The 20811-nt window shown below is 41.0% G+C and overlaps 1 protein-coding gene across 5 annotated transcripts in view; it reads right to left on the bottom strand.

The window, feature by feature from the left end:
• Positions 1-19938, bottom strand: part of LOC148034669 (uncharacterized) — a 30915-nt gene extending 10977 nt beyond the window's left edge. For 2 of the 5 annotated variants that reach the window (XR_015691109.1, XM_087679624.1), the window contains exons 1-12: positions 17788-19938; positions 17400-17560; positions 17205-17319; positions 16979-17108; positions 16833-16890; positions 14703-15393; positions 14292-14621; positions 13829-14212; positions 12107-13735; positions 11956-12028; positions 11788-11873; positions 8554-8673 (exon numbers count right to left, since the gene is read on the bottom strand). Coding sequence is in view for 4 of the 5 variants with exons in the window: in XM_087679624.1 (XP_087535750.1) it covers positions 8554-8673; positions 11788-11873; positions 11956-12028; positions 12107-13735; positions 13829-14212; positions 14292-14621; positions 14703-15393; positions 16833-16890; positions 16979-17108; positions 17205-17319; positions 17400-17560; positions 17788-18621 (4611 nt within the window). In the remaining variant the exon portion in view is untranslated. The remainder of the gene's footprint in view (positions 1-8553; positions 8674-11787; positions 11874-11955; positions 12029-12106; positions 13736-13828; positions 14213-14291; positions 14622-14702; positions 15394-16832; positions 16891-16978; positions 17109-17204; positions 17320-17399; positions 17561-17787) is intronic. The other 3 variants (XM_087679626.1, XM_087679623.1, XM_087679625.1) reach the window with 3 other exon arrangements.
• Between the last annotated feature and the right edge of the window lie 873 nt (positions 19939-20811).

Genomic DNA, 20811 nt, shown 5'->3' with positions numbered 1-20811 from the left:
TGATAGACAGCACAATCCTTTCTCTCATGCTGCAAACTATCACACCACATACATCTTTTTCCTGACTTAGGGAATGTTGTCTGTCCCCTTTCCTCTTGTCCTTTTTCATCCAATTTTGCAACCTTCAATTGAAAATCCCGCATATCTTTGGCCAATTCATCTAATATATCTTCCCCAACAGTGGAAACAATGGCAGGTATAGCCATAGGGTTAGCCACAGAAGTAGGTGGCATACCGGATACATCAACTGTTTTGCCCGTAACAGTGGGCAAGCTAGAGACATGCAATCTTTCTCTTCTTCTATGCTTTTTCACAAGTGCAGTAACAGCTTCCTTGACATGTTTCCACTCTATTTTAAGACCTGTCTCTGTAGTCTAATCCTCTAGCAAATCATCAAGCTTCTCTTGAAGCTCAAGATCAACTGCCTGTAGAAACAATACAATTTTTTAACTTACAAGAGCTTGCAATTCTGCAAGATCTAACTGATCAAATTGACTTTCAAATTCTCTTAACAATTCTATAGCCACAAGATCCTTATTGGGCTGTAAAACCTACTCCTAAAAAGTCTTGCACGTAATCAAACCGGTATCTTCAATGTAAAATTCTTCCCTAAGTGTCTTCTTGAAAGCTACCCAGTCAACATCCTGCATGTATAATTCAGTAATTTGCACTTTCAATTCATGTACAATGATCCGAACAAAATACCGGCTTCATGCAAGTTGAGCCACTTCAAAGAATTCCATCTTTTGAGCATAGGTCTGTACATATGCATATATATTCCTACCATTGAACTTCATCTCACGCTCAACTACTTGCAAAGCATTCATCACAACAGTTTCTTTTTTAGCAAAAGCCTACATCACCTGTTGTTGTTGTACCTACATAAGCATGTTCATATTCTGCACTAGCTGCTGCAAAACATCATTGGAAATTGTGTTCGAAGGTTCCCCCATCTTGTATTTCCTTCTGAACGACCTTTCACGTCAGGTTCACCAATGTTGGAGGGGTTTTTGTCGAAAGGTCGTATCCACCGAGGATCAGAGATAGAAGATGGAAGAGAAAAAAATGAATAGACAAGAGGTAAACACGATAAAGACAAAGAACAATAAATCAAATCAATATGTATTGATAGAACCTGGAATCCCTTGTCTGACACTACTCAAAAGCCACTCTCCAAGCATTAGATCTCCTAGAGCTCTCTCGTAGACCAAAAACGTGCATCAAAATAGCAGCTTCCTCTTTGCTGCTCGAAACCCAAATCTGATAGCTCCATTGGCTCCGAAAGGGGGGTAAAACCACAAGACACCTGCTAGGATCTCCCAAATCATTCCTTCTTCTTCTCTCAGTTCAAAGTATTGTTTACTGCCTGTCAATTGCAATCGCAGTGCGCACGATTTTGTCCATCTTTCTTTTTTATGAGAAATCCCAAAACTAGCTGAAAAAGCAACTCACTTTTTGCGTGCCACCCTAGTCTAGAAATTTTCCTAGCTTTTTAGAATTACAATAAATGATATCAAAAATAGACTAAAATTATTCAAAATTCTAGTATTTTTTAACCATCCATGCCACAGACACTAGCACTAATGACTCAAATCACATTGACTCTCTAGTTCAATAAGAAAGTCAGATAATGATGCATTCCATGTTTTTTCAAACTGTGTACGTGTAGTAGCACAATACTATTGTTGTTGGTATGACTCCTTAAGATGTGTACTTTGAGTCTAAGCCAAATGTTTCTTATTTCAAGGTTTTTGGCTATGATGCCTATGTTCACATCCCAAATACACAACGTGACAAATTTGAAGCGGCTTCCAAACAACAAGTGTTTGTGGACTACAGCCCGCAATCTCAAGGTTACTCATTGTATGATCCTGTTAAGCGGAATGTCTACACGAACCGTGATGTTTGGTTTGTGGAAGTTCTAGCCTCAAAGGGGAGTAAGAACCACCCCATTCTTGGAGATCCCAAAGATAGCTAGGAGCCCGCAACTATTTCACTGGAAGCTATGCCTCCTAAGGACTCTTCTTCAGATGAGAAGCTTAGAAGTTAGTTCTCAGCCACTGGACTCACTGATTGTGCCCCATCACTGGACCTTCTAGAAACTTCAGCAGCTTGTGAGCAACGAGATGAGATCCGGTCTCCTCGTTGGGCTCGTGACGCTCTTCATGATGCAAGGATTGAGGGGGTCTCCGAAGAGTGACAGCCACAGAATGGCCTGCAGCGTTCTCAGAGAAACTGGGAAAAACACATCGAGCTTGTGTGTACACTAATCACTATTTGATGACTCATGCCATGCAAGATCGGAAGCCCTTAACTACGTGTGAGATGAAGGGATGCAAGTCTCTTTCGACTCCTATGGACCCAAATTGGAAGGCTACAGCTCATTCCGATTCTCCTTGGGCGGATGCTACCCGTTATAAGCAGTTGATTGGCTCCTTGATCTGGCTTCTCAATACTCGTGTTGACTTATGTTATGTTGTAGGTGTGCTGGCCGAGTCCACAAGTGAACCCAAGATGGTGCATTGGCAGGCTGCTCAAATGATTTTGCAATTCCTACAAGGGATCCTTGATCTTGGGATCTATTATCCAGTAGATACAAGTGATGCAAACTTGGTACTTACATGCTGAAGTGATTCAAATTGGGCTGGCGATGTGGATCATCAGAGGTGCACAATAGATTATTGCTTTAACTTGGGTGTTGGTGTTGTTTCATGGAGCAGCAAGTAGCAATCTACGGCTGCCCTATCTTCGATAGAGGCAGAGTTTCGAGCAGTGTCTTCTACTACATGTGAGACAATGTGGCTTCACATGCTCTTGGAAGACTTAGCTGGCCGCAAAGAGATCCTACTATTCTTCAGTGCAACAATGAGAGTTGCATTGCCTTGGCCAGAAACCCTATGTTTCATGCTCAAACGAAGCACATCAAGATCCAGTACCATTTCATTCAGGAGAAGATTCTGGATGAGACCATTGCCCTAGTCTATTGCAAGATAGAGGACAATCTTGCTAACTTGTTTATGAAGGTGCTTCCCCAAGCTTTACTTCGACAACACTCCAAATCCCTTAGCCTTATGCCGTGTCCAAGATCTAAGAGGGGGTGCTAGAGATCGGCATTCCTTGGACACGCAGGTTCAAATATGAGCAGTTTTCGTGTACTAAGCAGTCCATGTGGCAGACAATTGGCGTTAGCAAGCGACAGGCAAGGCAGGCAACACCTGTCAGGTCAGAAAGTTTGCAGCACATTAAACTGTGCAAGTTGGACAGCTTCTATTCAGTCGGCTGCATTTAATGCAGTTGACCTACATTATTTCATGTATTATTTGTGGCCTATTTATAGACCCCAATCTCCACAAATTTTTTACATTTCAATTCTCAAGTTTCCAAGCTGTTGTTCTTAGAGACTGCCCTTAGGGTTCACAGAGTGTGAGATCCTCAAGGTGGAGACGTACGCAAAAATACACTCTGCCCCTGTATACATATTTGCATCCTTATACAGCATTCTTCACTGCAGATTTTCTATGTTTCACTGTCTCTTTCTCTCTCTCTTCTCTCTTTATTCACTCTTTGTCTTGGTCATACGCTTCCGCACTACTTCACTCTGACAAACTCCAACCAAAATGCCTCAAGAAAAAGCTATGTCTATGGGGCTCCAATAGACATATATTCCATGTGTAGACTATTTATTGGAGCCCCATAGACATATATTCCATGTGTAGACTATTTATTGGACACCTTCTGATAAGCCCCATCCATGCTTTCCACATACATATTAGCCTCAAAGATCTTATCCTTAATCTACAAGATGGTGGAACATCCTTACACCTTCCATAATCTCAAATAAAGCTTTGCCAGTAGCATTTTACACTATATTGTTGCATGCAAACTCAACCAGAGGTGAATAATATTCACATTGTGTCTTATGCTCCAATAAATAGTATCTAAAAAGATTCAAGACTATGGAATTTGTCCATCTATCTACACATGGAAAGAAGATAAGAATTTCAACATAGTGTCCATATTCTCAAATGAGCCCTTCCAATACAAACTTGTCACAATCTAGCATGCCATGATACTTATTTCCTACATAAACACCCATGCGATATGATTAGCCTTGATCTTACTTTCAAATAGAGAAAATGTGTCTATTTGCTAAACTTGCATATGATAGTCCAAATGTCATCATTGCCAATAGATGTCCTAGGAAGATAAAAGATGAAGTACATAGAAATGCTCTACCAGAATTATCCAAAATAGGCCAACCAATCCGTCCAAAAAAAAGGGTGCTCAACTGGCTTAATAGAGCATCAATACCTCCATGTCCTACATAAGGTGAGCATGAATTTCAATCAACACTTTCCTACATAAGGTGAGCATGAATTTCAATCTGCATTTGTTGGTTTTCCCTCTCCTTTGCTTGTCTAAAACTGATCCGGCACATCTTTTGTTGCACTGGTTGTTGTTCGACACCTTGGAGACTGCCTTGTTGCACTTCAAGAACCATCAAGAGTACAACATACTCTCCACCTTAGTACCTCTACCTCAGTCCTCGAGACACGAGAGTTCAAATTTCAGTATTCATTGCCTACACGGTTTGATTGTTGCATGAGCATTGTCTGTTTTATATTCATTACCTTTTTCATTCAATGTGTTCATTGTCTCTATGTTACCCTAACCCTAATTGTGTTCCATGTTGAGTTTATGCTTTGTTATATGCTTTTATTTGTGTTTTTGCGTTAGGATATTTCTTTACAGTACTATCATGTCCTTAAAGAATGTACCACAAAGGCCTTGTGTTGTTGGAAAATACTATCCACCATCCGATTGAACATGGTTGGGGCATTTCTAAGACCAAATGGTATCACCAAGAACTCATGTAGACAAAAAAAAAAGTCCTAAAGGCTATCTTATGTACATCTTCACGCCTAATGTATATCTAATGTTTTCAAGCCAATGCAACTGAACATGACAAAACCCTACAACTTATCCATCATAGCATCTATTCTAGGAATCACAAAAGGACTCTTAATCGTGATCTTATTCAAATCACGATAGTAAACATACATGCACCATGAATCATTCTTCTTATGCACAAGCAATACAGAAAAGCAATATGATGATGAACTAGGCTGAATCAATTGTTTTTCTAACAGCTCCTATACTTGACTTATAATCTCTTCTTGTTGAGCTATAGTCACTCTATAAGGTGGCAACTCACCAAGCAACTGAGAAAACACAATCCTCAAAACTCTTTTAGGAATGCAATGTATTACTTATCCAACATTCACTATCATCAGCACCTTTTGCAAAAATCAAGTATGCAAAAATATTGTTTTTTATTACTTTAGATATGGTTGAAGCTGAGATCAGATTCTCCTTCAGTTTTACATCCAAAACATGAGTTTGCCCCCATGCTAAAGGGTCACCTCCTTTGCATATGTACGAAGCAATGCATGGATACTAAGACACCATGGCATCCCAAGCTGAACATTACATCCATCAACAAAACCCATATGTTCCATCTCATCCTCTCTTATACCAAGTTTTGTAGCCAAATCTCTAGAGAGAAAATTTGCACAAGGTACAAGATTATCGAAGTAGCTTGATTCCTAACCTTATACCACCTTGTACATAACTCCATGCCATCATTATTTGTTGCTCACCTAGTACATGTGGGACCAAATTTGCATTTAGGATCAACCCTATTTCCAGCATTCTCAATTCACTGCTTTTATGGACATTCCTTTACAATGCTCCCTATTCACATACAATGCTCTCTTTATTAGTTGAGACATGTTGATTATTGGTTTTTATACAAAAATCTTAATTTTTCTTGGACAAACCACAACAATACTTATCACTTTTCTTAGAGAGACACACATGTCAATGAGTGTTGATTGGCAACACTTCTTCCCAAAACTTCTTATTGTGCTCTTCCAAGTTAGCACATTGTGAAGAATTCAATTTGTACCAAGCAATCATGGCATCCACCGTAGAAGCGCTTGTCAACCAAGCTTAATCAAGCACACACTTAAATAAAACCAAGTGGATGGTACTCTAACTTACATTAAGAGAGAAGTGCACCATTGCAAAGCATTTCCCTTGAGAGCAAAATTGCAACCTTTTGCACTTTCAATGACACAATGCAATTACCCCCTTAAAAAACTGCATCAAACTATTGAATGATTCATGAATGTCAAAGCTTTCAACTTACCCAAGAACCAGTAAAAGTATCAAACTCTACATCTTTGCCCTTGTGATGTTATCATAAAAAGGTGGCTGCAAAAATGGTGCACTTGCTGTCATACCACCCTAGTTAGCATTGAACGTGGCATTTTGTGGACTAGCCCTAATTCCATGGGTATCAAACATATGAGCAACTCTAGAAACATTGCCAAACATCCCAGTTTGCATACCAAGTACCATACCAATGTAACTATACATGGGATTTTGCATGCCAACCACCACACCAAGATACATCTATCCAAGCATTCCATGATTTCCTGGCTGATCACCAAATACATTTGTGCCATAGATACCAAAAGAACCAGTACCATGACCAGTCATAGGATGAAAGACGGTTCCACCACCAAAGTATCCTCTGTCCCACATGTTGAGACACAGATTGCTGACCCAAAGGCTTAGAGTATGCATTTCCAATATTCCCATGCATTTCTGGACCATGTCCCAGTCCCAAGGCAAACATTATCATCTATTTGATAGATGCATTTGGTGAATTTTGAGGTTGTACCACACCCACTTTCAAAGTTAGCATGCTGCCCCAAAGCATCAAGAGGTGCTTTCTCCCTTTTACCCTTGGTTGCCTTCAGTGACTGCATAAATTCAGCTAAAGGTGGGCCTTTCAAAGCTGAGACAGAGGATCCACTACTGCCTTGAGTTAAGCCTTGAATTGGGTATCTTCTTCCTCTTCCTCTTGCTGAATTTTGTGCACATGTGTGTGTGCACACATGCATGCGCATGTCGGATCTGATGCCACATCTTGCCTTTCCAGCTAAAATTTAAGGGAATGAGATGTTTGGCTTTACAGTGCACCACATCTCAATATGCTTAGTCCCCTACACTCACTAGATGTAGGGTCCATCCCTTGCATAGAGAAAAAGAACTACTTTACATCGGGATGTGTAATGGATGCTCTTCATTATTTTGCAAAGGTTCCTTGATGATCTTGTGGTCTGCAGGAGTACCTTGTATAGGTCCTTCATAGGCATGTAAAAATGGCAAAATAAAAGGGAATCCTTTTCCCTATATTATACCCCCTTCCCCAAGTTCATGCCATCTGTAGCCTCAAGACCAGGTACCCCATCTGAATGTTACCACATGTCTTTGCATGCATGCTGAAATCCCCAAGTAAGCAATCACCTAATTGGATAGACTCCTCCTTGCCCTCATAAGTATAATATAGCTCAAGGTTCATGTCAATATGCATTGATGTTTTCAACTGCGTAGCAACTAAGCTAACAGCTGTCCTAATGATCTGGACCAATCATATATGAATGTATTGGCATTCACACATGTACACCAGATTAAACTGTGTTGGGTCATTTGAGTCACCAAGTCCATCAGTTTGCCAAAAACTACAAGCAAGCCATACTCTGTCACATACTGATACGTTCCCCAACTTTCCATTCAACAATGAGATATCAAGTCCCGCTCTAAGCGGGTGCATGAGAAAAAGTTCTTAATAGATCCCGGGACATGGCCATTTATGACAACAGTCCTGACCACAGTTGACAGTACAACTATCTCATACTTGCCAAAGTCAAGCAAGCTCTTTGGAAGGGCAGGCGTCAGCCTTGTCAGTGTAGAAGTTCAATAGAAGCAAAGTGACAAGATTTTTCACAGATCATTTCAGTCTATGCAACCAGAAACAAACTATGCTGCAATGCAACAGATCACTCCCATCTAGCCAACTTTGGACAACCTGGCACATTGCTGAAGATGAGATTGAGAAACTTCCAGATTTTCTTTACCATCTAACTGCTAGGAGCTTCTTAGATAAAATGACTCAAAGAACACACTGGTATGTTAATTAATGTTGAAGAATTAAAAATAGGAAATTTAAACACATGCTTCCTGCACTAGAGGACCTCACTTCCTCATCCATGAATAATGGTTAAAAATGTAGCTTTCAATCCTTTGTAAACAAACACAACCAGATTCTCTATTAAGAAGATAAAGCATCAGACTTCATAAAAACTCTTTCCACCTAGACCACAGAATCTTCAACTAACTTTCTAGAACGTGAGTTTGACAACAAAGTTCTAGGTTGTCAAGGTGAAAGTTCTCTAGGTTGTCAAGGTAATCAAAAGTAATCAAATGAATGCTAATTTATGATGCAACTTTTACGGTTCAAAATTCATGTTGTAACAACATTATTTGAAAAACATAAAAATGTTATGGCCCATGATGCATTAACATAATTGCACACAAGGACAAGCCAGAAGAGAAGTGCAAGTCACAGTCAAGGCTCTCTTTGACAAGCCATAGTTAGGATCTCATAGATGAGCCTTCTCTTAAGATGATCGAAAGATTTACCTCCAGTTTGTCCTCTTTAGCACGATGATCCTTTGGTAGCAATCGGTACTCCTCAGCCAAGCGAACACATTCTTGCACATTCTCAGGTGCCACAAAATCCAAAGCCACCTTGATGCATGACTGCATATAGTCAAAGCAAAAGAAAGTTAGTGAGATGTAAACAGTCAAATTATAGCATTTGTAAGAAGGAAGCAGATCAGTTACTCAATAGCAATGAATAGAACATTGCAGTCATTTTACCACGTGGAAAACCTTCTATACAAAAACCATGTTATCCCAGTGTCTGAAGGAACGTCCTGTTTGGATAAGGTCAAAAAAAGATGGCGTGGTTCCTATTAAAGTACAAGTTGAGTATGTGGGCAGATTTCATGACTCCACAAAACCAGTCACAACCCATGTAGCTGGGCTTCCGCCATACTTAGCCTTCTCTATTTTAGAGGTCCATGCTGACCTAATCCATCCACTAGCTCCCATGCATAATTGGTAAATCTTCAACTCTCTCTATTTTTGGACTCGCATGCTGACCCAAGCCATTCACCAGCCCCTATGTATAATTGGTACATTTTTTCAACCAAATCTAGAACCATGATGCCACATTCCCATGGCAAGTCTGTTCTACATAGCTTGAGAACTTAAAGAACCACATCTTCAGTTATCTCATGATCACGCGCCTTAAGATCTTTTTCCTTATCTGCTGATAGCTCTCTAGTATCAGAGAGTTTGGGTTTTGTAATCTCGACCTATGGTCCACTAGCTCACACTCCCCTCTATGCGCATGTGCATGGGTGCACATGCACAAGAGATACATGGTTCTTAGGGCTGCTCCCAATTCGCATGTTTTTGGCACTTGCTTGTATTCACCACTACACACTCAGGTGTTCCCAAGGGAAAGGGAGTGAACGAGGAACTTGCATGCTCAGACTCTTAACTCAAAAATTCTAACCATGGTCAAGGCTTCAAACAATCCAATGAGGGTCAGGATGATGTGTAGCTTAAGGAAGCGATAAGGAGGCAACCCCTGTAAGCAGTAAGGCATTTTGTTGTTGCATTTTAGATGAAAATAATTGAGCCTGATCGGTCCTCGTTCAAATCCTGCTCAGCTTCCGGCTCCTATTATTAGCGTACAAAACCATTACCCCAGCCCATACTTCCACTGTCCAACCAAAAGAAACTGTCTTGGTGGCATCTGCACTATCGTTAAAGGTGTCACAAATTTTCTCAAACTATTCAACATGAGTGAATGGATCACCATCACTTAAACTATGTATTCAAAGTGCTATGTGACATTTAAAGGATCAAATGTCATCAAAATCAGCTATCGTCTTTTCCTCAGTTCCACCTCAGGGCAACAAAGTAATTCCATTCACTGGGTAATGATTTTAACCATAGATCTCAAAGATTATTTCGGGGGGAACAATTGCCGCCATACAATTGGCCCCTTTCCCCTGGTCTCTAACACTACAGCATGACCAATAATCTCACTATTGAGAGCAAATCACATACAGGCACACTGTATACTGCCATGATTGCAGCACCTTCCCTACCAATGTCCTCCTACAAAACCTGCATCCCGTCAGCCTGCATAATTCAAGCATTTCCTCTATAACTCAGTGTCTTGAGGACTCCATCAAGGCTGCAAGTGCCAGCAACTTGGACTTGAGCCTCCTCTCAGTAATAGCCAGTAGAAAGAGACAGACAAGTATGCCACATTGGCTATAAACAGAATGCAATGAATAGTACAATGCATATGATTGTGGTGAGATTTGTCATATCCCTCATCGAGTATAATCATCAACCACAAGTCCATGAACTGTAAGCCATTGTTGGTAATATATGAGCACACACTATATTTGGTCCTATGTGGAATGTCAGGGCTACCACCAAAAACCTAGACCTCTTTGCTATGGGAACACAAAACACAAGGGTTTTACAAAGAGGGAATGCAAGAGGAACACTTAGCATAAAATGCTGGCATGATCACACCACCACTCCCAACAGATGAGACAACCAGATCAAGTCAGTGAAGAGGATGCATATGTCATATAAACACCATCTCAATGCCACCTCCTGTAAGTGTTTCCCTGGATTGGTATCATAGTGCTAGAGAGTGGTTCATGATACCAAGATCTAAGTGCTGCCTGCAATACACAAAGCCAGGACTGCTTTTGGCTGAAAACACAGCTACCAGGGCAGTTATCAATGATGGACCTCTTGCAGTTGAAAAAGCAGCTACCAGGGCGATGCTCTTCTTGCCGAATACATATAAGTTGGAAGTGACTGCAAAATGAAATAGATGAAGCAAGAGGGATATGCATAGTTGGAGCATGATTGGTAGTAAAAGTAACAGGTCATAAAGCAAAGTAGCTGAAAGACTAGAAGTATGCGCATTCTCAGTGTTGTCACCAGTACCCTCACACCAGAAGTATGTGTATCCAAAGCGTTGTCACCAGTACCCTCGCAGCACATTTGCATTTGCAAGTAGGTGAACAGGAGCAGCAGTGAAAGAAACTAATTGAAGGAGAGCCATGATAAAAAAAGGTGGTACAACAGAAGCTGTGACGTCGAGTGCAATAAAGCTAGGAAAGCAGAAAAACAAATTGTTATAGCACTAACACAATAGTAACCCCTTCTGAAACTAAGCAGCAGTATTAGTCCCCATCTTTGAATGAGCAGAGCAGTAGAGACGGTTCTGGGCAGGTCCAGAACTATCTAGCATAACATTGAACAATATAAATGGGAACACATGATGCACTCTCACTGGAGAAGGATCTCTAAGTGCAGTACATGTTCAGAAACTTGCTAAGCAGCATAGCTCTGAGGTTTTATATTCCTTTCCACCTCTGATCATAGGATAGCTCTTGACAACAATCAGTACAAAGAAACTATTTTCAGCCATGATAAGAACAACCCTCTACATGGCCATGTCTACCACATAGATGCAATCTACTGAGTACGAGATAGGGACCGCATGCTTGACATACCAGAGGCCAAAGTAAATGGTAAATTAGCTTTTTACATCTAAAATGCATACAATAAAGCAAAACTTGGGGATTGACTTGCATTTCAGAGTCGAGATTTCAATAGGAAGTCAGGATTGACAGGCTAGCAGATAGCAGTTCAAAAGTAAACATGTGAGACAGCAAGTGATATACTCTTCAGCAGGATAGTTCAGGTAAAATGCTACATGGCCTGTGATTAAATCTCAGTAGGGTAGTAGTTGATTATGGGGAGTACCTTCTTATTTCTCACTTGGTGAGGGCAGCCAGCAGGTATGAAGACTGCCTCTCCAGTGTACTGCTCAAATGTCCAAGGCTCCACACCTAAAACACATCAAAAGTAAGGTCAATCAAACAAACTCTTGCATTAAAGCCTCTTCCTGCACTCACTTATTCGATCACTTACCATACTCTTCCTTTAACTTTTTCTTATGCTCCTCATTTAAGAATATTGTTTGGTCATGAATAGGGTTGTCAACCTGCAAAAACATCAACCTTGAGATGCACCACGATTCGTTGACCATACAAAACTGGCTTAAGGAGCCTCGCCAACTTACATAATCAAGAAACCTTTCCTTGATATGCTTAAATTCTTGCCAATGGCTTGTTAAATAGGCTTGCAGTTTAGGTACATCTTCGCGTCGGAATATATCCCACAATGCCCCACCACTTGCAGCTTCTGTTTTGATTTCATCAGTCATACAGCAAGTTCCCTCATTATTGCCAGAAGTGAGCACTTGTTCAGCCTCATTAGCTGGAAAACTATGATTTCTTTTGTCATCCCCATCCTTTTTGTTTGCAGAAGAGCTAATAATATTCGTAGTCAGATCCTTAACTTCACTTGATGCGATTAAGTGAACTTTCTGGGTATCCCCATCACCATGGTTCACATTTTCTGCATCTTTCGCCGAAAAGCGGTCTACTCCCCCTTCATCTTCAACATTGCTGCAGAGTTTATCATCAGGTCTATGATGCAAAGATTCTTCTGCTATCACTGAATAGCAAACATTTCTTACATCAACATCTTCCTCGTTTCTATGGCCAGTTACAGCTTGACATGCACTTTCAATAGCAATACAATCTTCTCTCTTGGTATCATCCGTGATTTGATCAAGCATTCCCACTCTTATTGAAGGATCTTTTCTGACAGGAGTAACCTGTTCTTGTTCATTTTCTATGTGATTAATACATTCAGCTCCATTCAGACCAGTCACAGCAAGTTCATCCACAGCAGAATCTGTAACATGCACAGGCTCTTCACCTTTGATCAAACTGCTCATCTCTCTAACCACTTCCTCTTCATCTGACTTTGCAGACACAAGCTCTGTATGTATTAAGTGGTGATCCTCCATAACAAGAATATCACTTGATGTGTTCAGGATCTCAGTTCTGTTTTCAGCTGCACCATTCTTACATTCAGTAAATGGGTGAGAACTCTCTCTCTCTTTTCTTGAGCAGCTCTTTGGTTCATCATCAACGCTTTCCTCATGCTTGCCTACAATAGTCTTCAAGCTCTCTGTGGCATCTGTGTTTCTTTCACCAGTTGGACAACTCGTAACTTCATGGACTGGTGCAAGCACAGCCTGTTCTTCATTTGAACCTACAAACCCTTTCTGGTCATTAGTAGCAATCCCTGAGATTATGTCAACAATTTCACCAACTTTACCTACAAGCTCAAACTGTTCTTTAGAACATGTGTTTCCTGTCTGAAAATCTACACTCTTCAGGTGTGTATTTTCACTCTCAGCTTCAGACCCCCCTGTCTCAGCTGTTTCAACAAAGTCTAGCCCTTTTGCAATGTGATCAGATGAGACACCCATGTCACCTGCACCCTGCTTTGTAATGTGGAGGTGGATTTTATGATCTGCGGCTTCTAGAACAGAACATACCAATGCATCAGCTTCCTGCTTAAAATTTTCCTGTATAGTATCTTCCAGTAAAACAGCCCCATTCCTCTCTTCTGTTTTAGGTAGAGAGTCAACTTTGTCATGTCCTTGCTCTTTAGGAGGAATTATATCAGAGCCACTTCCTATATCTCTATGGAAGTTATTTGTCAGCTCCGAACCCAGAATCATCTTTTCATCTCTGCTGTTGTCAGCACCATCATAATCTTTGTCGGTAACCTGATTTCTTTCTAAACATTTTCCAACTGCAAAGGAAACTGCACCCTGTTTGTCAACTGCACACTGCAAAACAAACTTCATCATATACAGCATTACCTCATAATCAATAATCAAGCTCTGTTATTCTAACAGCATAGACAAAAAATAATTACCAACCTCGCCACTTGTTTCATGTGCAACAGATTCCAGCATTGAAGAAGCTGAAAATTTTCCCCCATTTCTGGTTTCAGAAGCTATATCAGGTGTAAGCTGCTTCTCAGGTTGCTCCTTTCTGGGTCTACCTACACCTCTGGGACGTGACTGTTCTTGGCCTAGCACCTCAGGTTGCTCCTTTCTGGGTCTACCTACACCTTTCGGCAGATTACCAGAAAGATTGTGACCTAGCAACTCAGGTTGCTCCTTTCTAGGCCTACCTACACCTCTAGGCAGATTACCAGACTGACCTTGACCTTTCTTTTCAACTCTTTGCTTACATCGTTGGATTTTAGCTAGTTGCCATTTGGGAAGCTTCACTTCTGAAACATGTGTGAGAACATTGACCTGCAAAAGAAGAACATGTAAATGAACCAAGAGAAATATGACTTTGGAGCTTACTGTCTGGCGCGAATGGCATTCTTACCGCATCTGACATGTCACAATGTAGCTTTGTGACGGAATCGCCCCTTCCTAGTTCCTCTTCAAAGCCATAGGCAATGTAGGTTTTAGGTCCCAAGTCTGGTTTGGCAACATCTTTAGGGAGCTTTGTAGCCAAATTCAGCATCCCCCGAGTAGGATGCGTGTAGTCATGAAAAGGCAAAGCAGTAATAAACTCAGCACCATGACGGGGTAATCGCTCATGAAAAAAGTTGGCAGGAGGCCAGTCTTTCAGCTTCAACATTTCTGGCCAGCCATCTTTGTGCATGCGTCCTTCCTGGTATCCTTTGAAGAACTGGTGGATGTTGATCTCAACCTGGATTTAGGACACAATTAGAGGAGAGTTTGTTTTCTCTTCAGGCCACAAGTAGCATCTGTACAGGGGGTAAAATTTTACCTCACACCAATCAAGACAATCAATTGCCTTGACAGTCTTAGTGTCTTGATCAAACTTGTTCTTGGTTGTCTCCCTAACAGCACGCCACATAACCATAGGCTCCCAGCTCAGGCCCTTGGTTTTTTCCAAAACATTCCTTACAATTACAGGCTCCCCTCGAAGCCAATGCTTCTGAAAGTGCTTGAAGCTATTTTGATTCATATCCAAAGCCGAAGGACAGTAAATAAAATTGTCACACGTGTTTGTTCTGTAGGCAGCCTGCCTCGAGCAATCGCCATCCTTCTTATTCATACATACCTCACACTGCTCAGACAGATTGGTATGGACTGACCTCTCATTGCCAAGTAAGCTGCCAACATTAGTAACAAGGTCAGCAATCCAATTGCGTCTAGCGATCCGCCGCAGAGAAAGCTCAGAAGAACCACACCCACCCCGTTCATTTGGTGGGCATGGAATGCTGTCATCAGCATTTTTTCTCCATGCTGGGGGTTTACACTGTCCATTTAGGCTGGCAGGCAATGCTTCCTCTTGTTCCTTTGCTCTTGCATGAACTTGGCTTTCTGCAGTACCTGCTTGATTACCACCTGGCTGTTTCCCCTGACGAAGCTCCCGGCAACAAGTTAAACAGACATCATAGCTGCAACTTGTACAGCTCCTATATAAATCGACAATTGAGGTGTTGCAGTTATCACTGTCCATCCAAAACAGAAATACTTATCAAAACTTGATAGGATTCCTCAGTTCTATGTGCCATTGAAATCTAGCAAGTTGCAAGTATCTGCCTGACATCAAAAACATGTCTACACACATGAACCACAATACAGCTGCTTACAACAATAACTTTCGCCACACATAAAGTTTAAACACACACCTTGATATTTGCCCACTTCCACAGCTTCAAGCAGATACATATGGGACTGGTATCAGATCCTCAAAACACTCATTTCTTTTCAAGTTTCAGAAAGACAGTTGGATATGATAACAAGATGCACTGCCATCATGCGTTTTTGACATTACATGTAAAACAAATGAAAAAGAAGGCAAAGTTAAACCATCTAGCAGAGTACCAACATTATTGAGCACTCTTGAGCATGGAATTGATTAAGAGGTACTGGAATGGAAAACCATGTATCAGAAGTCTCAGACACGAGATTACTTTACTAAAGAAAGAACATCTTTAGCCTTCTAGGAGCATCAGCATGCAACCTGGTACATGTTTAGTCTTCTAAGAGCATGAGCATACAGCCTTCACAGCATAGTTCCATATGCTAGTCAATAAATATTTTCACACTGGAAGATTTCTAGTTTAATTTGCCATCCTGAACTGAAGATTTATTCACATGTCACAAAAGACATCTACATGCAGTAATAGTATCACAACCTAGCAACAAATCACAAAAATAGCTAAGCCCAAGTCGTGAACTCCATGCCAACAGAATACATAAATGCCCTTATACATGTTCAACAGCTGCATTGTCCTGCTTACCATGTTTGCTGACATCCACTTGATTTTAACACATACCTCTCCCATATGTATAGAAGTATAGGCAAAACATGTTGGGACACCCCAGGCTTTGTGATCCTATTGGTCAATATTTCTTAAGGCTACTGTACAGGTATAAGGCATAGAACTTTTAGTTCCTTAAAACAATTCAAATATATAATCAAGATTCAGCAAGATGCTGCTTATAGAAATAACAGTGTACAAGCTTCTGAAAGTATCAGCTAACAACATGCAATGTATAGTAGCAACAGAATTACAAGTTACATTTTGTCAAAGGTACACAGTCAACAGGTTACAAGCGAACTTGTGAAGACACCAAACTCAAAAGGTGAACATAGGACAAGCTCAAAATAAGCCTGGAGGTTATACTGAGATAAACCATCACATTCGTGTTTTTCCAAACTTGAGGATGAAACCATTGTGCATTTTAAGTATGAACTTATATCCATACATAAACCAGCAGCTCACTCCTCATTGACAAGTGAAGGGGTCTGTAGAAACCCAAGTTGCACACCATAGAGCCAATTCAGTGCAATTCAAGATCAGTAAGACAAGTTTGTCTTTCAAACACTCAAACAAAGGATTGTGGCAGAAGACACAGGAAGAAAGTAAGATGCAGCACTTACCAATACAAACGTTCATCTGGATCAAGTTTGCACTTTCTGATGTCAACATGAGTTACTCCTGCACCCAAAAGAGAGATGCCAGCCCATTTTCAAATCACTCCTCTGTGACTGAATGCTTGATACTCAACTCAGAAAAGTATTCACACCTTTTAGTTTAGCTTCTAGTGCAACTTCTTCACTTTGCTGCTGATTTAAGTCTTTCAAAATAGGGAAAATGAAAGACAGTATGTAGCGCAGAGCCGATATTCGTTCAGCTGGGGTAGCTTGCTTAACTTCCTGTTGCATACAAAATACTAGTGGTGAATCATGAAAGAGGGAAATTGTAAAGCCAATAGCAAAAAGAAACTTTAGCATAAATCTGCTAAGCAATACCTCTTGCACTCTACTGGACACTGAACCTTTCATGCGAAGGCAGGCTTTGCAATTACAGTTATTTCTGCAAACTGGGCAGGCTTCTTCAAAATCCTCCTCGGTCATTTCAGGATACCTAAACCGAAGAAGTTATATCAACATTTCACATTGTGTCTTAAAAATCACAAAAGACTAGACTAGTAATATTTGTTCTACCATCTGGCAATGCAGTGTAAGCAGTAGCGCTTGCTATGGCATTTTCCACAATAAATGACATCCCCTTTGTCATTTCTTTGGCACTGATGACACATTTTGCTATCCTTAAGCCTTCTCTGTTTTTCTGACCTCTTTTCAGCAGACTCATCCTGTATCAAATACTAAAATTGAGAATGAAGTTATAAAGTCTGACAATGAACAAGTAAGGTCCTCAAGAATTCATAAAGCTTGGAATAAATTTTCACTATCCAAAACCTTGCAAATTTATTGCACAGGTTTGATCTAACAAAACTAGTAGCCAACAACAGAGCTAAGTCTTACTTCGAGAAATTGATTCAAGAGACATAATTAGAAAAGCATTTTCAAAACCAAAGCAGTCAACCATTACCTTCACATCAGAAACATAAGGAGCCAAGTCGTTGCAGATAGCTTCATTCTTAATTCCATGATCATCAATTATCATATCGGTGCCCTTAAGCTCCAAGTTTGTGTAGTGTTCATCTGTGCTGGGTTTCTTTCGTTTCATTCCACAGCTCTCAAGCCCATTTGCAGCTTTAGTACCTAAATGAGGAGCTTTGGATAGCTTGGAATGCTTTTCCCATTCTCCCTCCTGTTTGCAACCAAATTCAGAATCTGACCCATCTACCTTTACTGCAGAGAGATTTATGTTCACCTCCAAGCCTCTTCTGTCATCCTGCAATGACGACAGGGTGACCATCTTGCGGTCTAAATATTTACCAGTTTCCTGCAGTAATGAAGTTGAGGTTTCCTCTTGAGCCCTCTTGCCCTCCTGATCTACTGAGAGTCTGGAATTCTTCTGCTCTAAAACCGTATCATCTTTCTCTGGTGTTGAAAGAAAGGCCTTCTTCTTCTGTCCAAAAGCCTTACTTTCTTCCTGTAACAATGGACCAGGGGCCTTTGCTCCCTGAAGAATCCTATCTTCGTCCGGAGGAGACAAAGGTCTGGCCTTTCTCTTTTTGACAGACAGGCTGGCATCATTCTCCGCAGAACCTCCCGTGGCAAGCTGCTTCTTACCTTTCTTCTGTGCAGAATACCCTTGTAATCTATTCTTGATCTGGTAGTAATGTTTCTCGCACAAGGTCTTGCCATCCATAACCCGGGCAGAGCACCTCCATTGCTTGCCATCAGACCTCTTGCATCTCAGTTCATCAGGGACTTCCTCCACGGGAGCTTTGGTGCCCCCTTTCTTACCTCGATTCATGGCAGCAGGTTAGGAGAACAGGTACCCTTTTTGGACTCTGTGCTCTCACATACTAAAACACAGACAGAACAGTTCTGTTTGTCAAGACATTCTTACCTCGATTCATGGCAGCAGGGTAGCAGAACAGGGACCCTTTTTGATGACTATCTCTGCTCTCGCATACTAAAACGCAGAAGAACAATTCTGCTTATCAATACCTCTCACCTCGATTCAATGGCAGCAGGAGATGAGAACAGGGAGCCCTTCTGGTTATCTGCCTCACATGCTAAAACGAAGCAGGAGATGAGACCAGGGAACCCTTCTGGTTATCTGCCTCACATACTAAAACGCAGAAGAAACCAATTTTGTCTATGCAGAAGAAGCAATTGTGCTTATGAAGATCAAGACGGGGACAGGGGCCGACTGGCAGGGCCGCATGCCCAAATTTGGGCGGCCGAGTGTACCTCTGTTAGTTCTTCCCCGTCCCAAACAGAGCCATCGAAAACCCAAACAGAGACACCCAAAAGAGGAAAGGAGAGAAAAAACAGGTTCTTTTTTTTCTCTGCGCACACACACACAAAAGCAGGATTGTTGCTAAGGGATGTACGGCATTGTCCTAATTTCCTGTGCTGCTGCCAAGACATAAGAGCTCTCTCTCTCTCTCTCTCTCTCTCTCTCTTTGCTACTACTGGTTCAGAACCTCCATCCTAGTGTATGCCTATATGCCCTCCCTAGCTGTCTCTGTGTATGTACTAGTCTCTGTATGGATGTACATGTCAACAACCTACAAGTGTAAGACTAAAACCTTCAGAAAATTAGGAAATGTCCAGGCCATAATGAGCTTAGATCTTGCAAACATTTGTTGTTCCTATTTTGGCCCGGAACAGCTTATGGGTTCTGCACGTTCAGTTCCAGTAGGCCAGACAGGATGTTGATCATCAATGTGATATGCATTGCATCAATATGTGTGCTTTAAGCAGGCCCTAATGGCAGTACTATTAGCTTATGCATTGGTTACCGAGGACCCATCCTGAAGTATGATCTCCTTTTTTAATTGTTTGATTCAGCAACTTCAGCAATAGAGCTGTTTCAAGTGGGAGATTAGAATCCATGGGCTGAGCTAAAGTCCAATAATGTGGGAACCCATGGGCTGAAGCCAATCTCACTTTCAAGGCCTCCCACAGCTCACATCTTGTTGGGTTTATTGCTGGGTTTCTCAGCCCATGCCAATCTCACTTTCAAGGCCTTCCACAGCTCTCATCTGTTGTTGGGTTTATGATTGTGCAATGTTGTTGCATCACTTAGTGATAGTTTTGCTCATAGGCCATATATCGTTCTCCCTCCCTCTCCCTCCCCCTCTCTCTCTCTCTCTCTCTCTCTCTCTCTCTCTCTCTCTCTTGCAGGTTCTCTCTCATACCATAACCCATCCCTTGCATGTATTCTCTTACATATATTCATCATTTCAGCCTTTATTCTCGAATATCAAGGTTGTTAACATGCCATCTTAGCAACTTGGCAAAATTTTTGGTCTACTATTTTCAACTAGAAGCTCCAACCAAACGAGGTGCTCTTTGTAATACCTAGCTTGAGGCACGTATCCTCCTCTAATCACATTCGTTAACCCTTTTGTTATATTTCAATTCATTCCTCATCATCAATTACTAAAGTTGTTTTTATGCCATCTTAGCACATTAGCAAAGTTCTTTCTATCCTAGCTTTGAGCTAATGGAAGGCCCCGACCAAACAAAATGCTCTTTTTTGCACTTAGCTTGAGGAAATTGTACTTCAAATTACAGTCCTCTAATTGGACTCATTAATCCTTTTTTGTTATTTCATCGTAAATGCGTCGTTGGATTTTGTATTTTAGAGGATGGTGTGCATGTTGCTCCATGATCTAAAACTTTGTGATGAATGATTGAGTGGTGAAAGCCTAAATTATAATCCTAGTGAAGGTCTATATAATTGTTTGCCTTGTTTTTGGTAACTTTGAGCTTCCACTAATGCTTTGGGACAAGCCTTTTCGTGTATTCTAGAAATCCACCCACTCCCAATTGTTTGAAGTAATATAATCATTTATTTTGTCCCAAGATGGGCAATGATTTTTTTTTCATGTTGACGATCAAGCTAAAAAGAAGAGCCAGTAAAGAGAAGGTACCTACTTATATGCATAAAAGCTTTTGGAGCTTTCTGTCTTTTCCCCATGCACTTTTT

The sequence above is a fragment of the Lygodium microphyllum genome, chromosome 6, assembly GCF_053477565.2.
Source record: "Lygodium microphyllum isolate KBCC chromosome 6, Lygodium_microphyllum_v1.1.10, whole genome shotgun sequence".
Taxonomy (NCBI): Eukaryota; Viridiplantae; Streptophyta; class Polypodiopsida; order Schizaeales; family Lygodiaceae; genus Lygodium; species Lygodium microphyllum.
The sequence above is the reverse complement of the archived record's forward strand: the minus strand, read 5'-3'. Positions and strand labels throughout refer to the sequence as shown.